At 38.9% G+C, this 23,333-nt stretch overlaps 2 protein-coding genes across 5 annotated transcripts in view; both read right to left on the minus strand.

Annotated features, from left to right (window-relative positions):
* Positions 1 to 904: 904 nt before the first annotated feature.
* Positions 905 to 2,788, minus strand: LOC116264572 (G-type lectin S-receptor-like serine/threonine-protein kinase SD2-5). Its single transcript, XM_031644874.2, has one exon. The coding sequence runs from the start codon at positions 2,688 to 2,690 to the stop codon at positions 990 to 992; it is 1,701 nt and encodes a 566-aa protein (XP_031500734.2). The 5' UTR covers positions 2,691 to 2,788; the 3' UTR covers positions 905 to 989.
* A 3,447-nt stretch (positions 2,789 to 6,235) lies between these two features.
* Positions 6,236 to 23,333, minus strand: part of LOC116264072 (uncharacterized) — a 30,766-nt gene continuing 13,668 nt past the window's right edge. For 3 of the 4 annotated variants that reach the window (XM_031644016.2, XM_031644013.2, XM_031644018.2), the window contains exons 11-23: positions 22,008 to 22,088; positions 20,199 to 20,342; positions 16,414 to 16,496; positions 10,153 to 10,285; positions 9,994 to 10,077; positions 9,399 to 9,563; positions 9,185 to 9,272; positions 8,278 to 8,355; positions 7,636 to 7,726; positions 7,449 to 7,548; positions 6,734 to 6,850; positions 6,588 to 6,644; positions 6,236 to 6,469 (exon numbers count right to left, since the gene is read on the minus strand). In XM_031644016.2, coding sequence (XP_031499876.1) covers positions 6,347 to 6,469; positions 6,588 to 6,644; positions 6,734 to 6,850; positions 7,449 to 7,548; positions 7,636 to 7,726; positions 8,278 to 8,355; positions 9,185 to 9,272; positions 9,399 to 9,563; positions 9,994 to 10,077; positions 10,153 to 10,285; positions 16,414 to 16,496; positions 20,199 to 20,342; positions 22,008 to 22,088 — 1,344 coding nt within the window. In that variant the 3' untranslated portion in view covers positions 6,236 to 6,346. The remainder of the gene's footprint in view (positions 6,470 to 6,587; positions 6,645 to 6,733; positions 6,851 to 7,448; positions 7,549 to 7,635; positions 7,727 to 8,277; positions 8,356 to 9,184; positions 9,273 to 9,398; positions 9,564 to 9,993; positions 10,078 to 10,152; positions 10,286 to 16,413; positions 16,497 to 20,198; positions 20,343 to 22,007; positions 22,089 to 23,333) is intronic. The other variant, XM_031644015.2, reaches the window with a different exon arrangement.

Genomic DNA, 23,333 nt, shown 5'->3' on the forward strand with positions numbered 1-23,333 from the left:
TACTAAACGGTCGATCGTTTGGCAAATAAAACGCTTTCCCGGTGTTTTATAAATTTATCCCAAAGATTTGGGAGATTCATGGACGTATAGTTCTAATGTTCCATGAATCTGTCTTAATATTTACAATAAATTCGTGAAATACTCACAAAGTGTTTAATTACCAAATGGCCACTAAAGGTACTGACCATATTATTGGAAAAAATATTGAAAAGTGAAAGATGTTTGCCTTAATAGACTTTTCAATCGAGACATATTTTTCCTATTTCTGTATAGTTAATAATTCTTAATATGGCTCCAATATCCAGTGCTTTCAAAACTGCAAGTTGTTTCAAATGCATCCCGAAGATCCATACGGAAGGTCCATATATTCGAACACAATTGAAGATTTAGCGGTCCACATAAGCTAGGTCAAGTGAATTTCAAGTACCTGGGTTCTTATTTAGATACTTTAAAATGACATAGCTTGATATTGCATATGCATTAGATCTAGAATAGACCCATGTCCTAATCATGGGTCTGAGAGCCTAGAGAGGTTCAAATTGATTCTGAGTTCCTTCGGTGTTGTGCTCTTATCTAACCAAAGCCAAGTAGCCAACCAAGTTTATACAAAAGATTTGAGCTTGGGAATATGCAGCCACTGCTCTTAAGCCTCTATAAACTTGAACATGCTTAGAAGATAATCTCCATGCATAGCAGCCATCACATGTTTACATCGCACGGGAAGAAAACAAAACTATTAGCTATGGTGGTAAGAAAACCGCAGCAGGCCTGGAAGGCCAGTTTCTTAATATACATTCAAAAAAAAGGAGAGGGATTTTAGTTATGATCAATTAACTTAGCTGCCAATTGAAGTAATCCACATATAAGCAGCAATTAACAAGAACAAGCAAAGATGTGCTGGTTTATGGAAGAAAAAGGATTGCGTCAAACGTACTTCAAAACAATAGCCAAGTGTTGGTGTTCAGGACCATGGAAGTGAGGACAAGCGTTCACCTAGGGGCTGAAACTAAAAGAGATTGGGATTCACTTTCTGTTTGTGATACTAATTGAGGCACCGTTGCATGGAAAAGACCAAGCTCAATGTCGCCATCCAATTCCATGGTTCCCTCCAAAGCCTTCACAACTGAAGACATTCGAGGCCTCCTGGTGTCATCATTCTGCAAGCACCACATTGCAATCCTCATTACTCTCACTGCTTCTTCTCCATAGCATGCTCTTTCTTCATCCGTCATATCAACAAGATCCAACAGCTGGTTCTCTGGTGCCAAGGATTGCAGCTGTTTTAGTAAGTATCTGCTTCCTTCAGGCTGAGAAAAATCCAGGTTCCTTCTTCCACAGACAACTTCCATGACCACTACTCCGAAGCTGTAAACATCGGCTTTCTCTGAGATGCTTGCACTCAACCACTCCGGTGCAAGGTAACCAGGTGTTCCCCTCATGGTGGTTACCACTTGGCTCTCATCTCTGCTGATCAGCTTAGACAAGCCAAAATCTGAAATCTTAGCGTTGTAATTTTCATCCAGGAGTATGTTCTGCGGTTTGATGTCAAAGTGCGCAATTCTCTGGCTGCACTCTTCATGAAGATAGCACAATCCCTTAGACGTGCCGATTATGACGTTCTGCCTAGTTTTCCAGTCAAGTTTTGGGTTATCATTTTCATGGAAGATCCACCTATCCAAAGAGCCATTAGACATGTACTCGTAAACTAGAAGCCTGTGTAATTTCCTGGCACAGAAACCTACCAGTCTTACCAGATTCCAGTGATGAATGCTACCAATTGTTTGAACCTCTGCTACAAACTCCTTCATCCCCTGCCCTACGTTGTCCAACCTCTTCACTGCAATACGCGTCCCATCATTCAGGATTCCCATGAAAACAGAACCGAACCCTCCCTGGCCAAGAATCGTCTGAAAATCCTCGGTGGCCATCTTCAATTCTTCATAAGAAAATCTCCTAGGTGCCATTCCAGGCACTTGCTCCAATTCATCTTCCTCTTCATCCTCTTCTTCTTCCCTTCTTCTTCTAAGTAGAAACATAATAGTTCCGGCAAGGAAAACGGCGACTGCCAACAATGCAACTGCAATTCCGATGATGGACCTGGCAATCTTGTATTTCTTACCCTGTTCTCCTCCACCTTGCGACTCAGGTGGAGCTTGAGGCTGAAATGTCTTTGGCACTTTAAAAAATGCCTTGGAAATATAGGTCCTTTCAGGTAAGGTGTCCACCCTAATTGAGAAAACTTGCTCTAATAAGTAGCAGTTACCGCTGCTATTTTCATTCTGAGAATTGTAGAAGACGGCTTTACAGGAGCAGTTGTTCGAACAAGCTTCAAGGCATGCGTTAACATTTATTATGTTACCTACTGCTGCACTGGAGTCGACATAAGCGAAATAAGAATAGTTTCGAAAATATACTAAACTGCTGGGAGTAGGTTCATTGCAGGAGACTGGAGTTACTTCCTCGCACCCCAAATTTGGCAGTTGAGCATCAGAGGGCTTGAAGTACTCGGTTTTGTCACCAGGAGGGAGTGGGCAACTGCACTGTCCGTTCTTGCAAACACCCAAGGTGCCACAAACTAGGGGATATAGACATTGATCCGAGTGTTCATTCGCAAGCTCCTCAGGCACCCATTCACTCCCACCAGCATTCCAATCATAGATGTTCAGTCGTCCATCAAACTCCAGCTTCATGAAGTGGTTTGGCGATTTATAGTAATACCTGATTGACTGGGCTGTGATCAAGAACGTGTGATTATGCCGACGAAGCGCTGTGTAACTAATTGTACCGTTGCCTATACTATCGTTCATGAAATATAGGTCTGTTTTATTGAAATCCTTCAGCTGAAGATACATCTGAGGTGGCTTAGCGTCGATGAACGCTCTCAAATCACTGTCTTCCATGGAAACAAAATACGAGGGTTCTGTAGAAGTTGAAGAAACATGGACACTAGAAGTAAGTCTCTGCCCATTCTGCAGCGTTTGTGTTGCAACCAGAGTGTCCGTAGGGTGATCAAAAGATTGCCATAGAGTCTTGTTCTCTGAGTCAAGAAGCACCAAGTTTCCTGTTTCGTTTAGCTGCAGGGCAGTGACAGGCTTACCAGATGTGCCTGTGGACCAAACAACACTACCATCCCCGTGGACCAACTGCAAGTTACCATCCTGAGCGAGCCTGAGCATCGAGCTATTGTCCAGAGGCTCGTTTCTGTTTGCAGTCCAGACCTCTTTACGCTCTGTTGAAGGTCCAGCAGATATAAAGATGGAGAAGCTGTAAGAGGTTCCACTACCATTGAAGCCACAGGCAAAATTTGGATTATTTGTTTCAGTCTGGAGGATGAATTTGTCGTTTGTAACGCGCCATATGAAGCTTTTCCCTAACGACAAGAAGGCTGGGCCGCCGGTAGCAGCAACCTGCAGGAAATGACAGCTCCAGCAGAAAACCAAGAAGAAGATGCCGAAGTTTGACATGAGTAATCCTCCTCTGTCTCTGATCAGTTTCACTCAATTGGAGGTTTAAAGGGGATAATACTCGGGTTTACCATTCTCTTTCAGGGTGAATAGAATACTGTGGTGTGGTGGCCGGGAATACTGATCTGGGAATCGAATTGACATAATCTCTGATATCACCTACCCACATATTTCTTCTTTTTGTTTTCTTTTTGCCCACTTCTGCAATCCATCTTGCCATTTGATCGACTGACCAATCCATCTTGCCATTTGATCGACTGACCAATGACATATTTATGGCTCATAATGTCATTGTCTTTATGAGGTATGCTGATTAAAGAACGACCTTATCTCTATTATTCAGAATACGACGCCAACTAGACGTTTAGACAGTCAATTATCTGACCTGAATCAACCATACTCGTTTCGATCTCCTTGTATTGGATCTTGACTTACAGTATAAATCTGGAGATTCACAGTTATCTAATCTTAAATTTGGGTTTATGTTAATTACTTGTAAGATGCTCGTGATGGTAATCTTAATAAAATTTCATCATTATTAAAATTGACAAAGTTTCTTACCCTATTTTTGCTGCAAATATTCATTTTTGCTTAATAAAGGTTGGCAGCCACCTCCTGCGCAGCTTTTAATTGGAAAGTTTCTCATCTCATTCAAGTGTTTTACATGTTGTCTTCCATCAGTAAGTACTGGAAATTAAAACCATCATTTCTAAGGAGCTGAGAATATTGAAAATGAGTGTTCTCTTGATTTTCTCTCAAAACATTCCCTTAATTCTGCCAATTTCTGTTAATTTTGTCGTCCAGTTTCAGTAATGCCTGCTTGATTCTATAGAGTGTTTCACAAATGAGTTTGACAGGCGCGTGGTTGACTTACAACGCCAAGCCTGAACTCTAACATGAGATCAACCTCGTTTTAATGGGTACAAAGAGAAGACAACAACAATATCGTGGCCAACTTTCAGTTTTATTATAAAAGAGATTGAAAGAAATTTGGCGGACTCTCTCTCTCTCTTGCACAATAATGGAAAAGACCGATTCAACTCGGTGTGCATATTGAATCGGTGACATTAATATTGTTTTTAAGACTACTCCGCGTTAATACTTTTTTGGAAGGACAGGACCAATTGCAATTGTATGCCACAGATTGACCACTATTTTGGGTGAGCATAAGGGTTATCCTGCTGCTCGAATGAGAGCCGAAGCTCTTCCTTTCCTCCCGTCCTAGGGTCCAGAGTTGCATCTAGGGATGTCAACGGATCGGATTCTGATCGGACACATCTTTAACCATATTCACTTTTTCGGATATTCATATATTTGGATTCGGATTCGAATTCGAATAAAGCAAAGTCATATCCGAATCCGAAATCCAATTTTCCAATCCGAATCCGATTTTTATATTTATATCTGAATCTGATTTTTATATTTATATCTGAATCCGAATTTTGAACCGGATTTTGCCATTTTTCAAGTATTAGATAGAGGATATTTGTTTAAAAATGAATCTGATCCGAATCCAATCTGATATTCATGTATATCCGAATCCAAATCCAAATCCGATCGGATGTCATTTATTAAATCCGAATCCGATCCGATTTCTTAATCGGATATTAAATTTTTATCCATATCCGATTTTTTCGGATCGGATCGGTCGGATATCCGATTCCAATCGGATATATTGACATCCCTAGTTGCATCGACACCAAGTGGTAAGATAACCACTCGAATGAGAGCCGAAGCTCTTCCTTTCCTCCCGTCCTAGGGTCCAGAGTTACATCAACACCAAGTGGTAAGATAACCACATGTTTCATCTTGGATCTTGGACATAGAGATCCACCTCCCTTTTTGGTACAGGAGCACATGCAAATAGAACTGGAGACACGCTGCATAATATGCCAGCATGTCTCAATCCACCCGTTTGAGCTATGTACCTCAAGGCGATCGACCACTATTTAATTGAGCCTTCTTTTTTTAACTTAGGCTCTTGCCTGGGTATTCTTCCACATACGAATTTTTGCTTGGCTGACGCAGGAGAATGAATCATCTGAGACCAGCCCCAAAGTTGACTTTGTTTTTTCATAACACGGATAAATAGATGGAAGATGTCATCAGTTATAAGTTTGATTGGAAATTGAGACCAGCCCCAAAGTTGACTTTGTTTTGTATAACACGGTAACACGGATAAATAGATGGAAGATCTCAAGTTGATAGAAAATTGGAGTAGCAATTCGTTTTTGCTCTGGAATTTTTGTTTTTCAGCGGCTTCCTTCGATTTCTTGATTTCCCAATTGAAGGTAGGTTATTATCGTAGCCTACCCTAGTTTGATCGTGGGGTTTCAGGCGTGCCCCTCCTAAATGCACTGCACCACCAGATCACCTTCTTAAATGTGCAAGCGAGCTTATGTAATTTACAAAAAAGAAAAAACCATTGAGCTTATGTAATTTAATGTGCAGAACTTATAAGACCAGTTCAACTTTTGGCTTGGAACTCGGCTCAACTGATAGACGAGACTCTTCATGCACCCCGACCTAAGGTTCGACGTTGCTTACAGTTTTAAAAATGACAAGACTCAACATTTCAATTAAAACTGTACTTGGCCTCGTGAAGTCCGATTAAGAGGCTATAAATCAGACCGCCCTTATCCGACATGTGAACCATGACCCTTTGCGAATGGAGTATTCTGGTTTCAATCCAAGAAACAACGAAGTTCAGTAGTTTCTGCATCGCGAAGCACGGATTATGCATATATACTAACGCTACGGAAACCAAAAACTAAGAAAACAAAAATTTTATAATGAAACAAAAAATTAGTCCACACACCGTTGGACAGCAAACTCCAAAAATGAAAACAAACATCTACACTTAAATGGCTGCAAGAAGTTGGCTAGAAGTAAGTTTCATGTCTGTCTAATACGCTTACAGCTGACTGCAGATAACTATTGTTCTCTGGCAAGCTAGACTTTGCGATATCAATTAGTTGGCAGCAAATGTGAGACACGTCAGTTACCTGAAATGCCCGAGCTAGCTTTAGTTGACAATAACAGAAAGGAAAACCTATCAAGAAAGCTAGAGAAGATATGCAGATTAAAGATAAGCATGGCTCCTGAATCTTATAACAGGCATACCTGAAAGGCAGAGAGAAGGCAGAAACAAGCCTCAAGTGCAATGTATCCTCTGGCAGCCTGAACCCACAAACGTACACATGAGAGAAAGAGAGAGAGAGAGAGAGAGATGAACTATGAAGACAGAGAGATGAACTATTAAGACTTACGGTGTTGCTTTCTCTTTCAATGGTGTCCAAAATGCTGCGCACAGCAGAATCACAAACTTCATGAAGCTTATTAAGGAAAGATATCCCCCCAAGATACAGGAGGTCATCACCCACTATCTAGAATACGCAAGCACCAAATAAAAATTGCATAAATTGTTCAGTTACCAAAAAGAAAGCATCCAGACAACAGTGAACAGATGAAGAACGAGAATGCTAGCCAATGAAAAGAATATTTTCCACCAAACAGAGATTCTACCAAATTGAGGCAAAAGAAGGTCCAAACAAACTATAGTAAAAAGGGTATACAATCAGAAAAAAGTGAACTGACTATGTTTCCAAACAAAAGTAGAATACCAGGGAAAAAAAAGGAAAGTTCAGCCCCTTCTGAAGTTGGATTGGTGGACTAAATACCCTTCAAGAGAAATTAAGCGTTGAAAACCATCACTACAAGTACAAGATAAGCAAACGATGGAGAAGATCTTTATTGTAAACTTTATTTTTGTATGGAGGAATAACATAGAAAAAGGATGAGAAAACACAAAGTGGAGAAGATAATCTACAAGACAACTGCCAAAACGAGAAGGAAAGAGTTTTCCAGTATCTCCTATTTAATATTATCAAATTATGAGATTATATAACAATCACTAGATACTTGAAGAAACAGATCTTCCAGCCAGACTATGACTTCATGTAGGAACATGAAAACCCTTCATACCCCATCACTAATTACATGGTATGGAAGCCTTCTCTGAGAAACTGTTGCAGCAACTGAAACAATTGCAAAAAGCAACCTGCTTCTCAATGTGGGAGTCACCCTGCAACAAAATTTCGAGTATAGTGAAACTGAAAGATGTTCTTATCAATCAAATTCTGTAATTTGATCCAAAAGGTTATGGGATTACCACAACATAGAATTAGTAATATCCATCAACCTCCTCAAAAAGCTACATATTCCATCTCCAGTAACAACTGCGAGAAAAAAAGAGTGGATAACTGCACATAGAAATAGAAAGGATATGAACAACCAAGACATTTTGAATAGACCTGAGTAAATCCCGCAGTAACAATAAAAGAGAAAGGGAACATTCACCATGCGAACAATTATCTGGTACTCATGATACTGTTGCTCACATACTGAGTTTGTGCAACTTGCGGGAATAGCAGCAACACATTTCTTGACGTTCCAAACCACCTAATGTATTTTAGGTGTCCTAGGAACTCATAGAATGTGTACTCTCTCTATATATATCTCTCTCTCATGCACACACATATGCCCATGCATTGAGCTGTCTAACAGTTATTCACATGGATGTGTTTTATGACTTCTTAGGGAGTGTTTCCTCCAAATATAACTACTCTGCATGTCCAAAATATAGATGTTGATGGTAGTTCAGAATTCAGAATTTCAGATTTTTATAAGCTGAAAAAGCTCAAGCAATTATTCTCCGTGCCATTGTAAATCCAATCTACATACCGCAAAATTATATATCATATGTTTATTCTATGCGAAATAGAAAATATTCTAAGGGAAAAAATTTTAGAACCTGGAACCATGATTAAGAAGCTGCATAAGCATTGAAATGATGAGGTAAGTCTTTCCGCATCAAAGATAGAACAACAACCTGAAAAAGCAATATTCAAGATTCCATTGATCCAGGAAATACAAGTAGGCACATAAAGGCACAAAAACAAGATATGCCAAGTAAAAGCAGTGACCGTATAACAGCCAAAATGCAAGACAATAGCACAGGCAAGAATACACAAGTATAGCCACTGAATTAATTAAACAATGACATGCAAGCCAAAATTGCAGACATGTACATCAAGAAAAAAAGGCCAAAAACTAATTTTTAAGATTTTTAAAATGGAACACTTTTTAGCAATTTCACCTGATTCTTTCTGTATGTTTTGTATTGCATATCATACTTAATGCTGTATCGACTCTCCAGTAAAACAGCTTCTCCAAAAAGAAAGTATCACAACTAAAAAAAGACTAATGCAATACATTCCTGGACCTAGACAAAATATGGGTTCCGGCGTCCAACTTACCCCAATAGCATTTCAAAAGTTTTTTTGAACTTGTGGGTGGGTTTATGTGGATTTTGTGATTGGGAAACCATCTTCAACATCTAAATTAAAAATTTTAAGAAACTTTATGAAAGTTTCTTTTCCTTATCTGTGAAGTCTTTTTAAAGCAATGAAGAAGTGGTTATGGTATTCCATATGACAAACCTTCAAAAGAATTGAAGATCTGTGCAAAGCAAAGCCCTAAGAGAACAACAATAAGAACTTCCATCTCGATCACCCAAAAACTGAGGGCCCTTTTGGACAATGGAGACATTAGACATTGGTATCCCCCACATGTGTCCATGTATATGTAGGCTCTGCTGACTACCTAGGCAAATCAGTCAACATAACAAAAACAGAAGTGAAGTATGACTAGAAAACTACCACTTTTAGGATCTAGTCTGTCAAAGCTGCCTATGGCAACATCAATGAGACCTTCAGTTTGAGATAGGAGGTCATGCTGCAATGCAATCTGCCACGTTAAGAAGAAGGATCACATAACAAAAGCACAATAAGTATTTACCACCAAACGAGACAAAGAATAGGCACTTTTATGACTTAAATGCGCAATACCAATAATGGAAAAGTAGGGAAGCACCTCTGCTGTTTCAATAGAAAGATTAATCCTCCTAAGGTCATCCATGATTGCAGGGATAGTAACCTCAGTGAAAGCAAGACATGCTTTCACAAAACCAACGGAATGGTTTCCTGCCACTTTCATAGCTCTGACTGCCAAACAATTGCAGGAGTGGATGATAGTATCCTATCAAACAGATTTAAAAGCAAAGTAAGACCACAGGTAAATGAAAAAACAAAATTGACAACATTACTTTGAATACGAATTTCCGAGTTCTGCACAGCTTTCTGCCTTTTTCTCAAGTAATATGGAAGGCAAAGACATTCTTGTTTAGGCATTTCATGTCAAACTGGGTTTGCTAATATTAGAGAAGAACCCAGATCCACATCAGTAGGTGATCATAAGCTCTTGAAACAGACGTGAACTTTGGGTCCAGTATTCAGATGGAATTTTGTATCGGAAGAAAGAAGTTTCACAACCACAAAGGAAGATCCTGAACTTCAAAGACCTACAAATGTGATCCCAGATACTGGTGGACAAATCTCAAGATGTATGACACAATTAACATGGTTGATATGATATCATTAGCAAGAGACTGCAAAGGGGAAAAGCAAACCAATAGCTGATCTGTTCGGCCAAAAGCAGCCCGGCAATCAATCAAGAAGTTCAAATGTTCCTCTACATCAGATCCAAAATCAACCTGCATTCAGAAAATTCAAATAAATCACTGTCTTGTCTGTACATGTGTCCACTGAAAGGATATTTAATGTTCTACCAGCTGTATAAAACGTGCTATGAGACTGTCATATTGATCATTGTCAAAGCTTGATCTTTCCATTTTATCATATAGAGTCCTTGAAATCTGAAACAGAAATTGGATCTCTGCAGGTTCCTGAATGCAGCTAATCCTGCACAAAGTAATCTAGATGAAGAAAATCCAACTTAATAGCAATATGATAAAAAAGAGTATGTAAACAGGAGAACCACCAACAGAATTTGCACACAGCATCACATGTGATGCTGCAAACGGCTATCACACTCAAGTCAGCTGATCACCAATGTGGTAGCTGTTAATAATTGACTGAAGTCACATACATATGCCCACAAGATCCACGTACCTGTCTTGACACACTAGTATGCCAATATGGGTATGGGCACATATCCCGGTACATTTTGGATTGGGTCTGGGTCAGATGCATATATTTCACTAATTTATTTTTCATGAGTTCTGAATCTTATTTTTCAACAGCTATTGCCGCCACCTTTGAGTGCAAGCTTGGGGATCCAGATTAAATCGATGCATACACCTTAGCATATTTGACACAGGCAAATAAAAGGTAATCATCATTTCTGACTGTAAGCAAAAGTAAAGAATAATTGATGATGCTTTACTGCATACACAGCTCCACTAGAAGGTCGTTGACATTTTTAGTCTGTATTTAATCAACAAACTGTTAAGTCTGTAGGCATCAATGTAAAGGGATCGGGTCTGGATCGGGTCTGTTCAGACCCGATCCACTTCGTTTTTATGTCTTCACGTCTAAGTGGTGGCACCTCTTGTAATTACTTCATGTTTTATTCCTCTTTTTGTTGTAACCTAATTAGGTTTATGTTTTAATAATAGAGATCAAGCATAGTGTGGCTGCATTGGCCGCCGGTTCTCTTACCTTCATTGCCTTCTTCTATTCTCTATTCTCCATCCTCCTTATTTTCAGACGGAGAGACGTGATTCGGTGATGTTTTAGTGAAGATTCTCACATGGTATCAGAGCCAGGTTACATCGTCCTCCGGTGAGTGATTTCTTCTTGGAGTATTCTGCCCTAAATCTTATTTTCTACCGTGGTTATCCTCAAACTCTGTTTCTGCCCTTAATCCCACGATTTGCCCTAATTTCTGTTGCCCTAAATTCTGTTTTTTGCCCTAAGTCACACGGTTTGCCCTAATTTGCCCTAATTTCTATCGTGACCTCTAAAATTCTGCCCAAATCGTTTGTTTTAATCCTCTTTTTCAATCATGGACCAGCCGGCTCCCTCTCTTCTATCCTCTAGTTTTCTCTCACAACTCATCTCTCAAAAACTGAACCATAGTAATTATTTGACTTGGAAACGCCAAATTGTCCCATTTATTAAGAGCCATAGACTGTATGGGCACATCGATGGGACTACTCCAGCACCTCCAAAGTATGTTAACCGTGAAATAAAGAAGACAGTCGTGGGAGATAAAGGTGTTGGGGCCTCGGCTGGAAGTGAAATCAGTTTTGAATATGAAACTCTTCCTGAGAGCAATCCCGAATATGAAGTTTGGCTGGCTCACGACCAGTCTCTTGTTGCTTATATCACTTCTACCTTGTCAGAAGAGGTATTGGGAGGTATTGATGATGATTTAACTGCCCTAGAGTTGTGGTCTACCCTTGCTACAACATATTCTCAAGTCTCGGAAGCACGTTTTCTACAATTAAGAAGGCAATTTCAGGATATCAAGCGTGGGACGCGTACAGTTTTGGAGTATTTGAATGAAATCAAGAGTGTTAGTGATCAGCTTGCTGCAATTGGACATCCCGTCAACGACAAAGACAAAGTCCAACAAGCCTTGAGTGGACTGGGAACGGAATTTGATATTTTTTGCACAGCCTTGGAAGTCTTACCTGTTCTCCCATCTTTTGAAGATCTAAAGGCCAAGCTTTTTCAACATGAAGCTAGTCGAGTTCAACGACATAATCTGGTTCCTTCCAACAGCCACAATGTATTGATCACAGGAACTCACGCACTGCAAGGAAATCGCACTCGTTCTTGGACTCCTCAGACAGGCATGGGAAGAGGGATTCTCCCAACACCGCCAGGCATGAATACTACCTCTGCCACATCTAGGAGAATCCCGACATGCTTCTATTGCAACAAGAAGGGGCATGTAAAATCAGAATGTTGGCACAATCCTCAGAACAAGAATAGTCAGGTCAGGCGCGAGAATAGGACAGTAGCGGGGTCAGCTCCATCCTCGTCTGGATCAAATCCAACTTCAAAGGTTTCAGCAGACGTGCAGCAACTTCTAATGACAGCCTTATCCAAACTTAACTTGAAGCAAAATGAGCAAGGAGAGTGGTATGTGGACTCTGGAGCAGCAGCCCACGTTACTGGTGACACAGGTAATCTCTCTAGTGTTTCCCCTTATTTAGATCAAGGCTCAGTAGTCACGGGAGATGGTTCCCATCACACAATATCGCACATTGGAAATGCACAAATATCCATGGGTTCTTCTTCCATTCCATTAAAGAATGTCATTGTTGTTCCAAGTGTCAAGAAAAATATTATCTCAGTGTCCAAACTTATTGATGATACTCACTCCTCTGTTGAATTCACACCATCTTCTGTTTATGTCAAGGATGCTCAAACCAAGAAGACATTCGCTGAGGGCACTCGCAAAGGAGATATGTATGTCCTTGAAGAAGCTCCAAAGCTGTCCAAACCTCACCCTCCAGATTCATGTTCTTCAAGTCATAATGAAGTCAATGTCGCAGAATATAATAAGCCATCCATTTGGCATGGTCGGTTAGCTCATTGTAGTCAGTCTTTTGTTCGAAGTCTTGTTGCAGACGGACTCTTAGATAAGTCCAGTCTGAGTTCAGTCAGTGAGTCCAGCATGTGCTCGAGTTGTCATCTTTGTAAGAGCCATGCTCTTCCTTTTCAGTCAATTAATAAAAGAGCTTCAAGGATTTTTGACACCATATATTCTGATGTTTGGGGGCCTGCTCCAATTCCCTCTTCTTCTGGGAGTAGGTACTATGTCATTTTTATAGATTCATATTCTCGACATACTTGGATACACTTCATGAAACACAAATCTGAAGTTTTCCGTTTGTTTACTCAATTCCATGCCTTGGTTCGAAATAAATACTCCAATAATATTGTGCATTTTCAATGTGATGGTGGTGGTGAATTTATTTCTAATGAATTTACTGAGTATCTACTAGATAATGGGATCACTAGACAGATTTCATGCTCACATACTCCTCAGCAAAATGGAATTGCTGAACGGAAACATAGACATATTGTTGAAAGCGCGCTCAGCATGATGCATGACACAGACTTACCCATGACATTGTGGACTGAGGCTTTTCATACGGCTGTGCACGTTATAAATCGACTGCCATTGGCTTTGCTTGATGGCAAATCCCCATATTTTTTATTACATCAAGAGCAGCCACGCTATGAGGAATTGCGTGTTTTTGGATGTGTTTGCTATGTGCATGTTGATGTTTCCTTACGTAACAAGTTTCAAGATCGTGCTATTTTGTGCAGATTCGTAGGGTATGCAGAAAACTACAAGGGTTATAGATGTTACAACCATAAAACTGGGCGTGTTCATATTTCACGGCATGTTGTTTTCGATGAAAACAGGTTACAAGATCCCAAGGCTACTTGCATGACACTCAAGGATAAAAATGAGATTTATGATACTTGGCTGCATGCTGAAATCCTAAGACAAGGGACTGACCGTTTGATTGAGCACGAGGAGCAAGATGTTAATGAGGCTGAGACACTTGTGAGAGATTCCTTGGACAACATGCCCTCATCCTCACAACCCCATGATTCACCTATACATAGTCGGTTCTCAGGCCTTGTGTACTCTAGGCGATCAGCTCCTAATGCAGCCCCACGTCAGTCCCAACGTGTGCGACATCCCATTGATCGGTGGGTAAGTTATAACAACTTTTCTTTAGATTTTCAGTTGTTTATGACAGAAGTCAGCAAGAAGGTCGAACCAAAATCCTATCACCATGCAAGTAAGGAAAAATGTTGGGTTGAAGCTATGAATGAGGAAATGGCAGCATTGCATGAGTGTCAGACTTGGCAGATTGTCCCTCGTCCAACTGATAAGAATGTTGTGGGCTCCAAATGGGTCTACAAACTGAAATATAAGCCAGACGGTAGCATTGATCGACATAAAGCACGTCTTGTGGCCCGTGGTTTCACACAACAATATGGGGAAGATTATGATGAAACATTCAGTCCGGTTATCAAGATGGGCACAATACGTGTGATTATTTCTCTTGCAGTCTCATATGGGTGGCCTCTTTATCAGTTAGATGTCAAAAATGCTTTTCTACATGGGATTCTTAAGGAAGAGGTATACATGGAGCAACCTCCCGGCTACAATACTCATGATCCTCAAAAATGGGTTTGTAAGTTACACAAGTCTTTATATGGGCTGAAGCAAGCTTCTAGATCATGGTTCGATCGGTTTTCTCATCATATACAACAAGTTGGTTTTCTACGAAGCTCTCTAGATCATTCCTTGTTTATGTATCATACCGAAGAAGCTACCACTTGGTTACTTATCTATGTAGATGATATTGTTATAACTGGGAATTCTTCTTCTCATATATCTTATGTTAAGGATCTGTTGCAGCAAGAATTCAAGATGAAAGATCTCGGCGAACTTCGGTACTTCTTGGGTGTTGAACTTGATAGAGCAAATGATCGATTGACTCTTACGCAGCATAAGTATACTCTTGATATTTTGGACAGGGCAGGTATGATTAATTGCAAACCCATAACTACTCCTAGTATTCTAAACACTAAATTGGCTGCCTCTGATGGAACTGCTGCCTATTCAAATCCTACCTTCTATCGCAGCATTGTTGGTATGTTACAATACCTTACCTTTACGCGCCCAGACATAGTCTATGCTGTAAATCAGATCTCTCAATTTATGCATGCACCCACAGAAGGACATATGGATGCTACTAAGCGGATCTTACGGTATCTCAAAGCTACTCTTGGGGATGGATTGATCTATACAAAGTGTCCCAATGTTTCTCTTGGACATAGCATATATACTTATACTGATGCAGACTGGGCAGGAGATCCTGATGACCGACGCTCAGTTTCAGGTTTCTGCCTTTTTCTTGATTCTAATCTCATTTGTTGGAGCAGTAAAAAGCAGCGTGCCGTTGCACGATCTAGCACTGAGGCAGAGTATAGAGCAATGGCTGCAGGGACAGCTGAGGCATCATGGTTACGACATTTGCTTGGAGAGCTTCATCTACCTATTGTTCAGTCCTCATTGCTATGCGACAATCAAAGCGCCATCAAAATTGCCTTCAACCCCATTTTGCATAATCGTACCAAGCACATTGAGATTGATCAACACTTCATTCGTCAGAAGGTTGAAGAAGCCGAGATATTGCCTACTTATATATCCACCAGTGAGCAAATAGCGGATCTTTTTACCAAAGGTCTTACAGGGCAGCATTTTTGGGATTTGAAAAACAAGTTGTGCATGATCAAATCTCATGCACAACTTGAGGGGGGCTGTTAAGTCTGTACGCATCAATGTAAAGGGATCGGGTCTGGATCGGGTCTGTTCAGACCCGATCCACTTCGTTTTTATGTCTTCACGTCTAAGTGGTGGCACCTCTTGTAATTACTTCATGTTTTATTCCTCTTTTTGTTGTAACCTAATTAGGTTTATGTTTTAATAATAGAGATCAAGCATAGTGTGGCTGCATTGGCCACCGGTTCTCTTACCTTCATTGCCTTCTTCTATTCTCTATTCTCCATCCTCCTTATTTTCAGACGGAGAGACGTGATTCGGTGATGTTTTAGTGAAGATTCTCACACAAACAGTTTATTGGACACATAAAATGGTAGTTGTTGGGCTTTGTAAACAAAGTTAGAAAAACCTGAATTTTGTTAACACCTACATTTTTTAGCAAACATCAAGAGGACCACAGAATTTTCAGCCCCTCAATTGGTTCCATACGTCAATCATGAATATGATGTTGTAATTAATTAATTTTCTAAAACGTGACATACCATGTGCACCACCAAAATTCAAGTATTTGCATAATGTTCCTTTCATAGTTGTATAAGATGACTTCTGTAGAAACAAGTAAACGTATTCTACAAATCATTTGTGGACAAAAGAAAAAGCATGATACAGTGGAAATGGCTGCATGTGTACTTTAAAATCAATAAACCAAAAATAAATTAAAAGAAAAAATATGCATATTTAACAAGGGAAAAAAAAAACTTGCCTTACTACACGACCAAGGATACATGTACAAATTGTTCTGCATGCGCTTCCATAGGTTGCATCTAGGATGTGCATAAAATGTCTCTGTATAGTTAGAAAAAGTATTCTGTTACTGTATCTGGAATTATGAGAAAATGAACATGTGATTAATAATTAAAAGGATCAGCAGATACAAAATTTAAGCCCTCTCTCAATTAATTGAACAAAGAACTGCCTTTGCAAACACAACAGGAACTGAGGTGACAGAACTAAAAGTTTCAGCACCCAAGAATGAGATATGGGGAGTTTTGTGCAGACCTGGCCTTTATTGACACAAATCTCCTTTTTTAGGTTTTCATCTTTGAGTTAGTTGTTTATTAAGAGAAATTTCCAGAAAATTTTGGCTTCCTTCAATTCATAAAAGGACTCCCTTTGCATGTCCAGGGATTGGCTTTCTTTGCATGGTTTATTTTAATCCCACACTGAAATGAGGGTAGTCTCACCATTTCAAAAAATTTAAAACCTTTAAGATGCATGTACACTTTTTCTTTTTAGAAGGGGCATTCTATGAATCTATGTGAAAAAGAGGTCTAAGAAGGACACTTTTAAACTTGTTTTTTCCTTTTTAATGGTAAAAATGGAAAGTTAACTTATGACTAGGGCTTTTAAGCCCTCACTTCCACAGTGGAAACTCGGGTGCTGCTTAGAGATCTGAGAGGAATACCATAGGATGATCCTCCAGTAACGGTATTTTTTTTCATCATTTTTATTTGATTTTTTTCCACTTTATGCAAGAAAGAAGCCTGAGATGCTTCTTTTTTTCCCAATTCTGTTTTACATTTCAGTTCATCTTCTTGCTGCTATTGTTGGGTTTAGAAGTTCAAAATATTGTCCACGTTCTTTTATTTTTCGTTAATATCGCGATATTTTCAAAGAGTCACAACATTTGTCATTATGATCTGACCTATGCACAAAAACATACGTATGGAAAAAAAATACCTATACAATGAAATGACAGGAGATCAGACATTTCCGACAACCCGACAACGGAAAATGCATAAACCAGAGAATCTAAACAAAGCAATAAAACTGTTAAAGCAGAACGAACAAATGTTAATACACACACAACATATACAAATGGAACACATGTTTATCTACACATAAAACACTTGAAATCATACAGCTCAACCATGGTAATTTTCCATGCCTAAACGTAGATCACAATTCACAAATGCCAAGCGAAGAGATAACTTCAGGGCATCTGATACAATGTCCCATAACTTAAATCATTCACCGGCCATGTTGCATGGACCCTGCCAAGGATGTTGGTGTCAGACACAGGTACAAAGGGTCAGACACAGGAAGCTTTCAAAGAAACAGATACATGGACACAATTACAAACATATGCTATTTCAATGTCAACTCAACAACCCATACTTTATTTGATAAATTTTAAAAGATATCTCTTCTTGAGATTTGCAAAAAAATGAGAAAGTGTAATCTCATAGCCCTCTTCTTTTCTCCTTTTGTAGCATGAGAAAAAGGGAAGAAAGGGGACACAAATGCCACTCCCTCTCTCATTTCCCAGCCCAAAAAAAATTCTTGAGCCTGAAAATAGCATTTTACAGATAAAAATGTTTTGGATATTGTGATTTGTGAAATAAATAACCTCCTCTACGTATGTGTGTGTGTGTGGGTGGGTGGGTGGGGGTTGGCGGGAGAGACAGCATTTACTTTGGGCAGAATGTGTCTTTCTTTTCCTGCCTTGAAGGGAAGAAAGAGAGAGTAAAAACTGATGTCCAATGTATGTCCAAAACCACTAGATATGTGTATCCACATTGTTAGACATCATGCACGTGAAAAATCGTGTACCCTAGCTGCCTCTATCTGTTTTGGTATCCAAACATGTCTAAAATGATGCATCATGGTTTTTGAAGTGCCTATGTAATATACTGCACTGGGCAACTGGTCAAACTGATGAATCCACCCTGGCCAACAAAGAAGAAAAAAGTTGACGAAGATTATCCATATCATGAGCACTTTATTAGTAGTTATCAGGTTGAACAAAACTATAACAAAAGAACATCTACAAATATCATTATCTGGGGAGTTTCCTCCCCCATCTAAAATGTAAATGAGAAACATCCTAGCAGCTTTTTCAATCCTCTAATTCAGTAAATAACTCCTCCATGTATATCCAATTTGTTGATTGATAAATGAAATGATGTCTTTGCAAGACAAATTTTCCTGGAACAAGGACAACAATGGAAGGAGACAAGTGTGGAGATGCATATTCCTAGCTTGTCACGTACAGCAAGCAAGCGAGAGAAAAATTTAAAAATGAGAAGTGGAAGAGTTAATATTTATCTATAGAAAATTTTAAAAAATTCACAGATTTGACTTTTTTGAAAAGTTAAATGATAAACGTTTTGAATTTTCATGTACTTTGGATTGGCAGAAAATGAGATCAAAGTAGTCAAACAACCCTATAGTACAATCTGTTCATGCTTTTTTCTTTTCTGTTTTTTAATTCAATCGTACTGATCTTTGTTCACCTCATTACATACTTCATAGGACCATACATTTTAGTGAAAGATGCAAAACAACACTTGTCATGTAGAAAATTAACCACACAGTCAAATAGATGCATCAATAGTAATAAATACAATGCATTTCCTCCCACAGGGCAACAGCAGAATAGCTCATATAAAGTAGCATACTACTAAGCACATACATCAAAGAATTCCTCTTTTAAAATTATTTGCATTGAACCTGTGTAATTAATTTGACAAAAGACATGCTAAGCTACAAATTATATGAAAACATGGAAATCCCAGAAGCAAAAACTGCTGATTCTGTCTTCTAACTGCGTAAAAGTTGATGTCATGTTCCATCAAGATGGAAAATACAGGCTGTAGCAGTAGCTATATAACAAAGCCAGTATCATAAAATGATCATCTCAGCCTTCATATCTACATTAATATGTAGATAAGTAGATTCAAGTCAAACAGGATCCAGAATAAATAACTTGGGTCTCCATAACAGTTGAAATATATATTATCATAACTCAAATAGGAATTATTACCACAGAGATACATATTATAATGTGCAAGAAGAAGAAGACAAGATGATGACATCCATGAGAATATTTTCTGTAGCTTCTTTTCGAGAATTTTTAGCTTTTTGTTGTCAATAGATTGATCATTAATGACAAGATGATGAAGGCCACTAGGATAATTCATTAGACCAAAAGTCGGAAACCATTTTGACGATTTCAGGTTGACATTGTTCTCCTGGAAGAGATTTCAAACACTAAAAAAAAAGGAGAAAATTGATCATAAAACCAGGAGAAATAAGCTTCTCTGAGAGAAAATGGTGGAATCCAAGCAGCACACAGGATGATAACTGCACTGCAGACTAGCTGGAAGACACTTTGCGTTGGCACTCACTCCTAGTATGAAGTTACTGGAACTGGAAGCAATTCTTTCCCCTATTTGTTGACAAGAACATATTTTTTAAATGCAAACAAGAAGAACCACAAAAGAACTAAAAAAACAAGACTATCCATATGTTAAACCATTGTTGAGAAGTACAGCATGTTATCAATGCATTTCTCTCCAATCCCTTCAAACTTCACTCTTCATGGTGGAACTTTTACTGTTCTTGAAAACTTGAAATCTGAGACAGTAAATTAATACAACCAAGCCTAATTAAAGAAAGCTTTTAAAATGAATGTTCATAGAATAGGAATCAGCTTGTACATGTCATCACCAACAAAACCAATACAAACAAATCTAGAAAACTTACCAAAGCTAACAAATCTTCCAGTTCAGTAAAGTGATTAACAAGCTTCAACATGATTGATTCAATACATGTTATTTCCTTCTCAGTGAATTTATTTTTCTCTGCACGAACTGATATTTCGTCCAAAATCATGTTTAGATGACTTCCCTGGAACAAACTAAGATTTAGTGAAATAACTAACACAAGCAATCTCAAAGAGCTTACAGAGTGGAAGTTGTAAATAGTGTCTCTATTTTCCAAAAAATAAGCTAAGCAAGTCAAATATCTAAGACAGTGCAAAGGAGAAGAGATAAATATGTGCCAAAATGCAACTTAAAGGTGGCACAAATGCTGAGGAGGAAATAACTGTTCTGCCATTATTCTTCATCAATTTATACCCGTCAAGTCTAAATCTGGTGTGATCCGGAAGAATGATCTACCAAGGAATTAATGAAGAAAGCATTCATGAAGATGGAAGCAATTTCAATTAATGAATTTATTCCAGCAGTTCATAAACAAAAGACTTGCAATGATGATATGCTTATCAATGTCATGGTAAAATGTTCAGTAAGCTTAAGAGTCAGTCTTGAAACTTCTTGGTGACCCGCTGAATCATGGTTTTCCAAATTTATTATGTATGAACAACATAATGATATTACCCTTTGGCTTCCATCCTACACCCAATTTGGAGGACCAAAGTGTTTTCTTTAGGTTCCTGCTGTGGACAAAAATGAGCAGCCATGTGTCCGCTGAGTAGACAGAGAGAGAAACCTAAGTATGCCAACAGTGGAAGCTTGCATCCCCATACAAGGAGTTGATGAGCAGCCAGACTCCCATTACTTGATGGATTTTTGGGAGGAGAAAGTGTTTCTTTTTCGGATGTAGGAAAAGGATCTCTTCTAGTGAAGGAAAGGAAAAGAAAATCTGGATTTTGTTAAGTTACTCTGTGTTTTGCTTTTTCCTTACTCTGCCAGGATCTCCCTCTTTCCTTGCAAATCAGGAGAAGTAGATGACAATGCTGGAATATCAACTGGCTCTTTCAACCAAAACGAATTTGAGATGATACACCATGACTTGAATGGTGAACAATCTCTAGATGCTGCCTCACATGGTCAGTGTATTGAATTCCCCATTTTTTTCCCATTTCACATTTAAGACGTAAGTTTCACTTACATTTTGACTTGACCAAGTAACAGTGAATTTTCTGAAAGAACTGAGGCATCCTTTTTTTCTTACTCTAAAATTGACCAAGAGGAGCTAATATATTCAAGATGGGATGGATAACAGAGAGAGAGAAAGATTCTTCCATCTCAACAGGTTAATGTCTCTTTCTCTACTGCATCTAGACAGATTACCAATTCAGCCTTTGGCTATTTGTAATCAGAGACTCAAACAACCAGAAAAAAATCATAGCAAAAAGTAACCACAATTCTATACGTATAACATGGACTGACAGTATGGCATATGATAGTAGGTGACACGAATGCCCATAGAAGTAGTTGAGACTTGAAAGTGAAACAACCAGAATATCAACGCTAATTGCAAATGACCACCCTGCTATTGAGGTTGAGACTTGGATGAATCAAAGAAGACGATTTATGGCCTAATAACTAGTCATATTAGCAATAATGGTTTGAAATAGTCTAATTGGTCATAAATACAAAATATATCTCAACATGTTGAAATATTGAGCATAGTAGATAATGGTTTTATAAGCAGTATTAGGACAACATGTGGATGCAAAATAAGGCAGCAGCTTGAATAAGAAATATTAGAAAACACATCAAAGAATAACACATCTCAACTAAATAAACTGGATGATCTACCACATACCATGTCATGTTGAAGGATGAAGTCAAGATAGACATCAGCAACTTCTAGATACTCATAACATTCATCATAATGGCAGGCAACCTGATAATTAACAATTGCCAAGAAATAAATATGTTACTCTTCCTGATTTAGCCAATTCTCATCATAAGCCAAATATTTGTCTTTAGTAGATAATACTAATTACTAAATAAAGGGAAAAACCGAAACTCAGAGTTGCTCATCATAAGTCAGGTTTTGACTTGGTAGACATTACTAGATGAAGGACAAAACTGAAACCCAAAAGAAGAAAACAAATCATATGATTCATTATGCAACACTGCAAAGGAAGCAACCTCTAAGTTCATCCTTTTCAGGTCACTTATTTGCCCATGCTACATACGCCTCAATTTTAAGGAACAAGGTAAAACTCTCCTGTACTATTCTCCATAACCTGGTCATTCTTCCTACATAAATGTTAGCCACCACTAACCTTGTTAAGCCCTTACAAGAGAAATCCCCAAATACACACGCACATACTCAGCCCTAATCTCCATATTAGGGTTTCTTCTCCCAGAGGAACACCCGATATGTTCTGTGATCCTCTAATCACAGCTGCCCGACCCTTATTTATACCTGTTCCTGGGTCAGTCTAATGGGCCTAACCCGCGACCCAAGACCCGATCCCTAACAATACTCCTCCCTTGAAAAACACCTTGTCCTCAAGGTGTGAGCATGGGAAATGAATGCAGACGTTGAAAATTGTTTCCTTGCTTTTGGCCGGACAAGGTGGTCTGCCAACTGTAAGAACCTGTCTCAACAGCAATCCTGTTAGTGTAGTGCAGTCTTGAAAATCTGCTCCTTGCGCGCAGAAACTTCCTCACAATTAGCACAAGACAGCGCCATAGATAAATGCAAGCCAGCCTGGTCCATGGAATCTTTACATGCTGTATTCAACATACGCAAAAAGTCTCAAACTATGATGAACAGCCTTAAACCTTCATCGTTTGCAGCATTTCCATGAAAACAATCTGTTGTTCCCTTCACCAGTGACAATATCCTTTTTCCTTGGACTACAACCATGTAATTTTTCATTTTCTGCATGCTCTACAAAATGGGTAAGAGTCTGTACAAAGTGCCCATTTTCTTCTATGCCTTTGCATCTCTGAGTCCAAAAATTTCTTTGTTTTTAGCAACATACCACCAAGTTTTGACACCGTATTTGTTAACATGTCAGCATCAATTGCAGCTGCCTTTTTCACATCTTCAAGCTCATTCCCAAGGCCAGATACTACTTATAAGCCCAAGCTTCGGAAATGATCTTCCATCTCAAAGAGTGCATTTTCTAAA

Source organism: Nymphaea colorata, chromosome 11, assembly GCF_008831285.2.
Source record: "Nymphaea colorata isolate Beijing-Zhang1983 chromosome 11, ASM883128v2, whole genome shotgun sequence".
Taxonomy (NCBI): Eukaryota; Viridiplantae; Streptophyta; class Magnoliopsida; order Nymphaeales; family Nymphaeaceae; genus Nymphaea; species Nymphaea colorata.

What these genes read in the sequence shown, in the direction of transcription:
- LOC116264572 (XM_031644874.2), bottom strand. Translation starts at nt 2,690, where the DNA reads ATGAAGCTGGAGTTTGATGGACGACTGAACATCTATGATTGGAATGCT.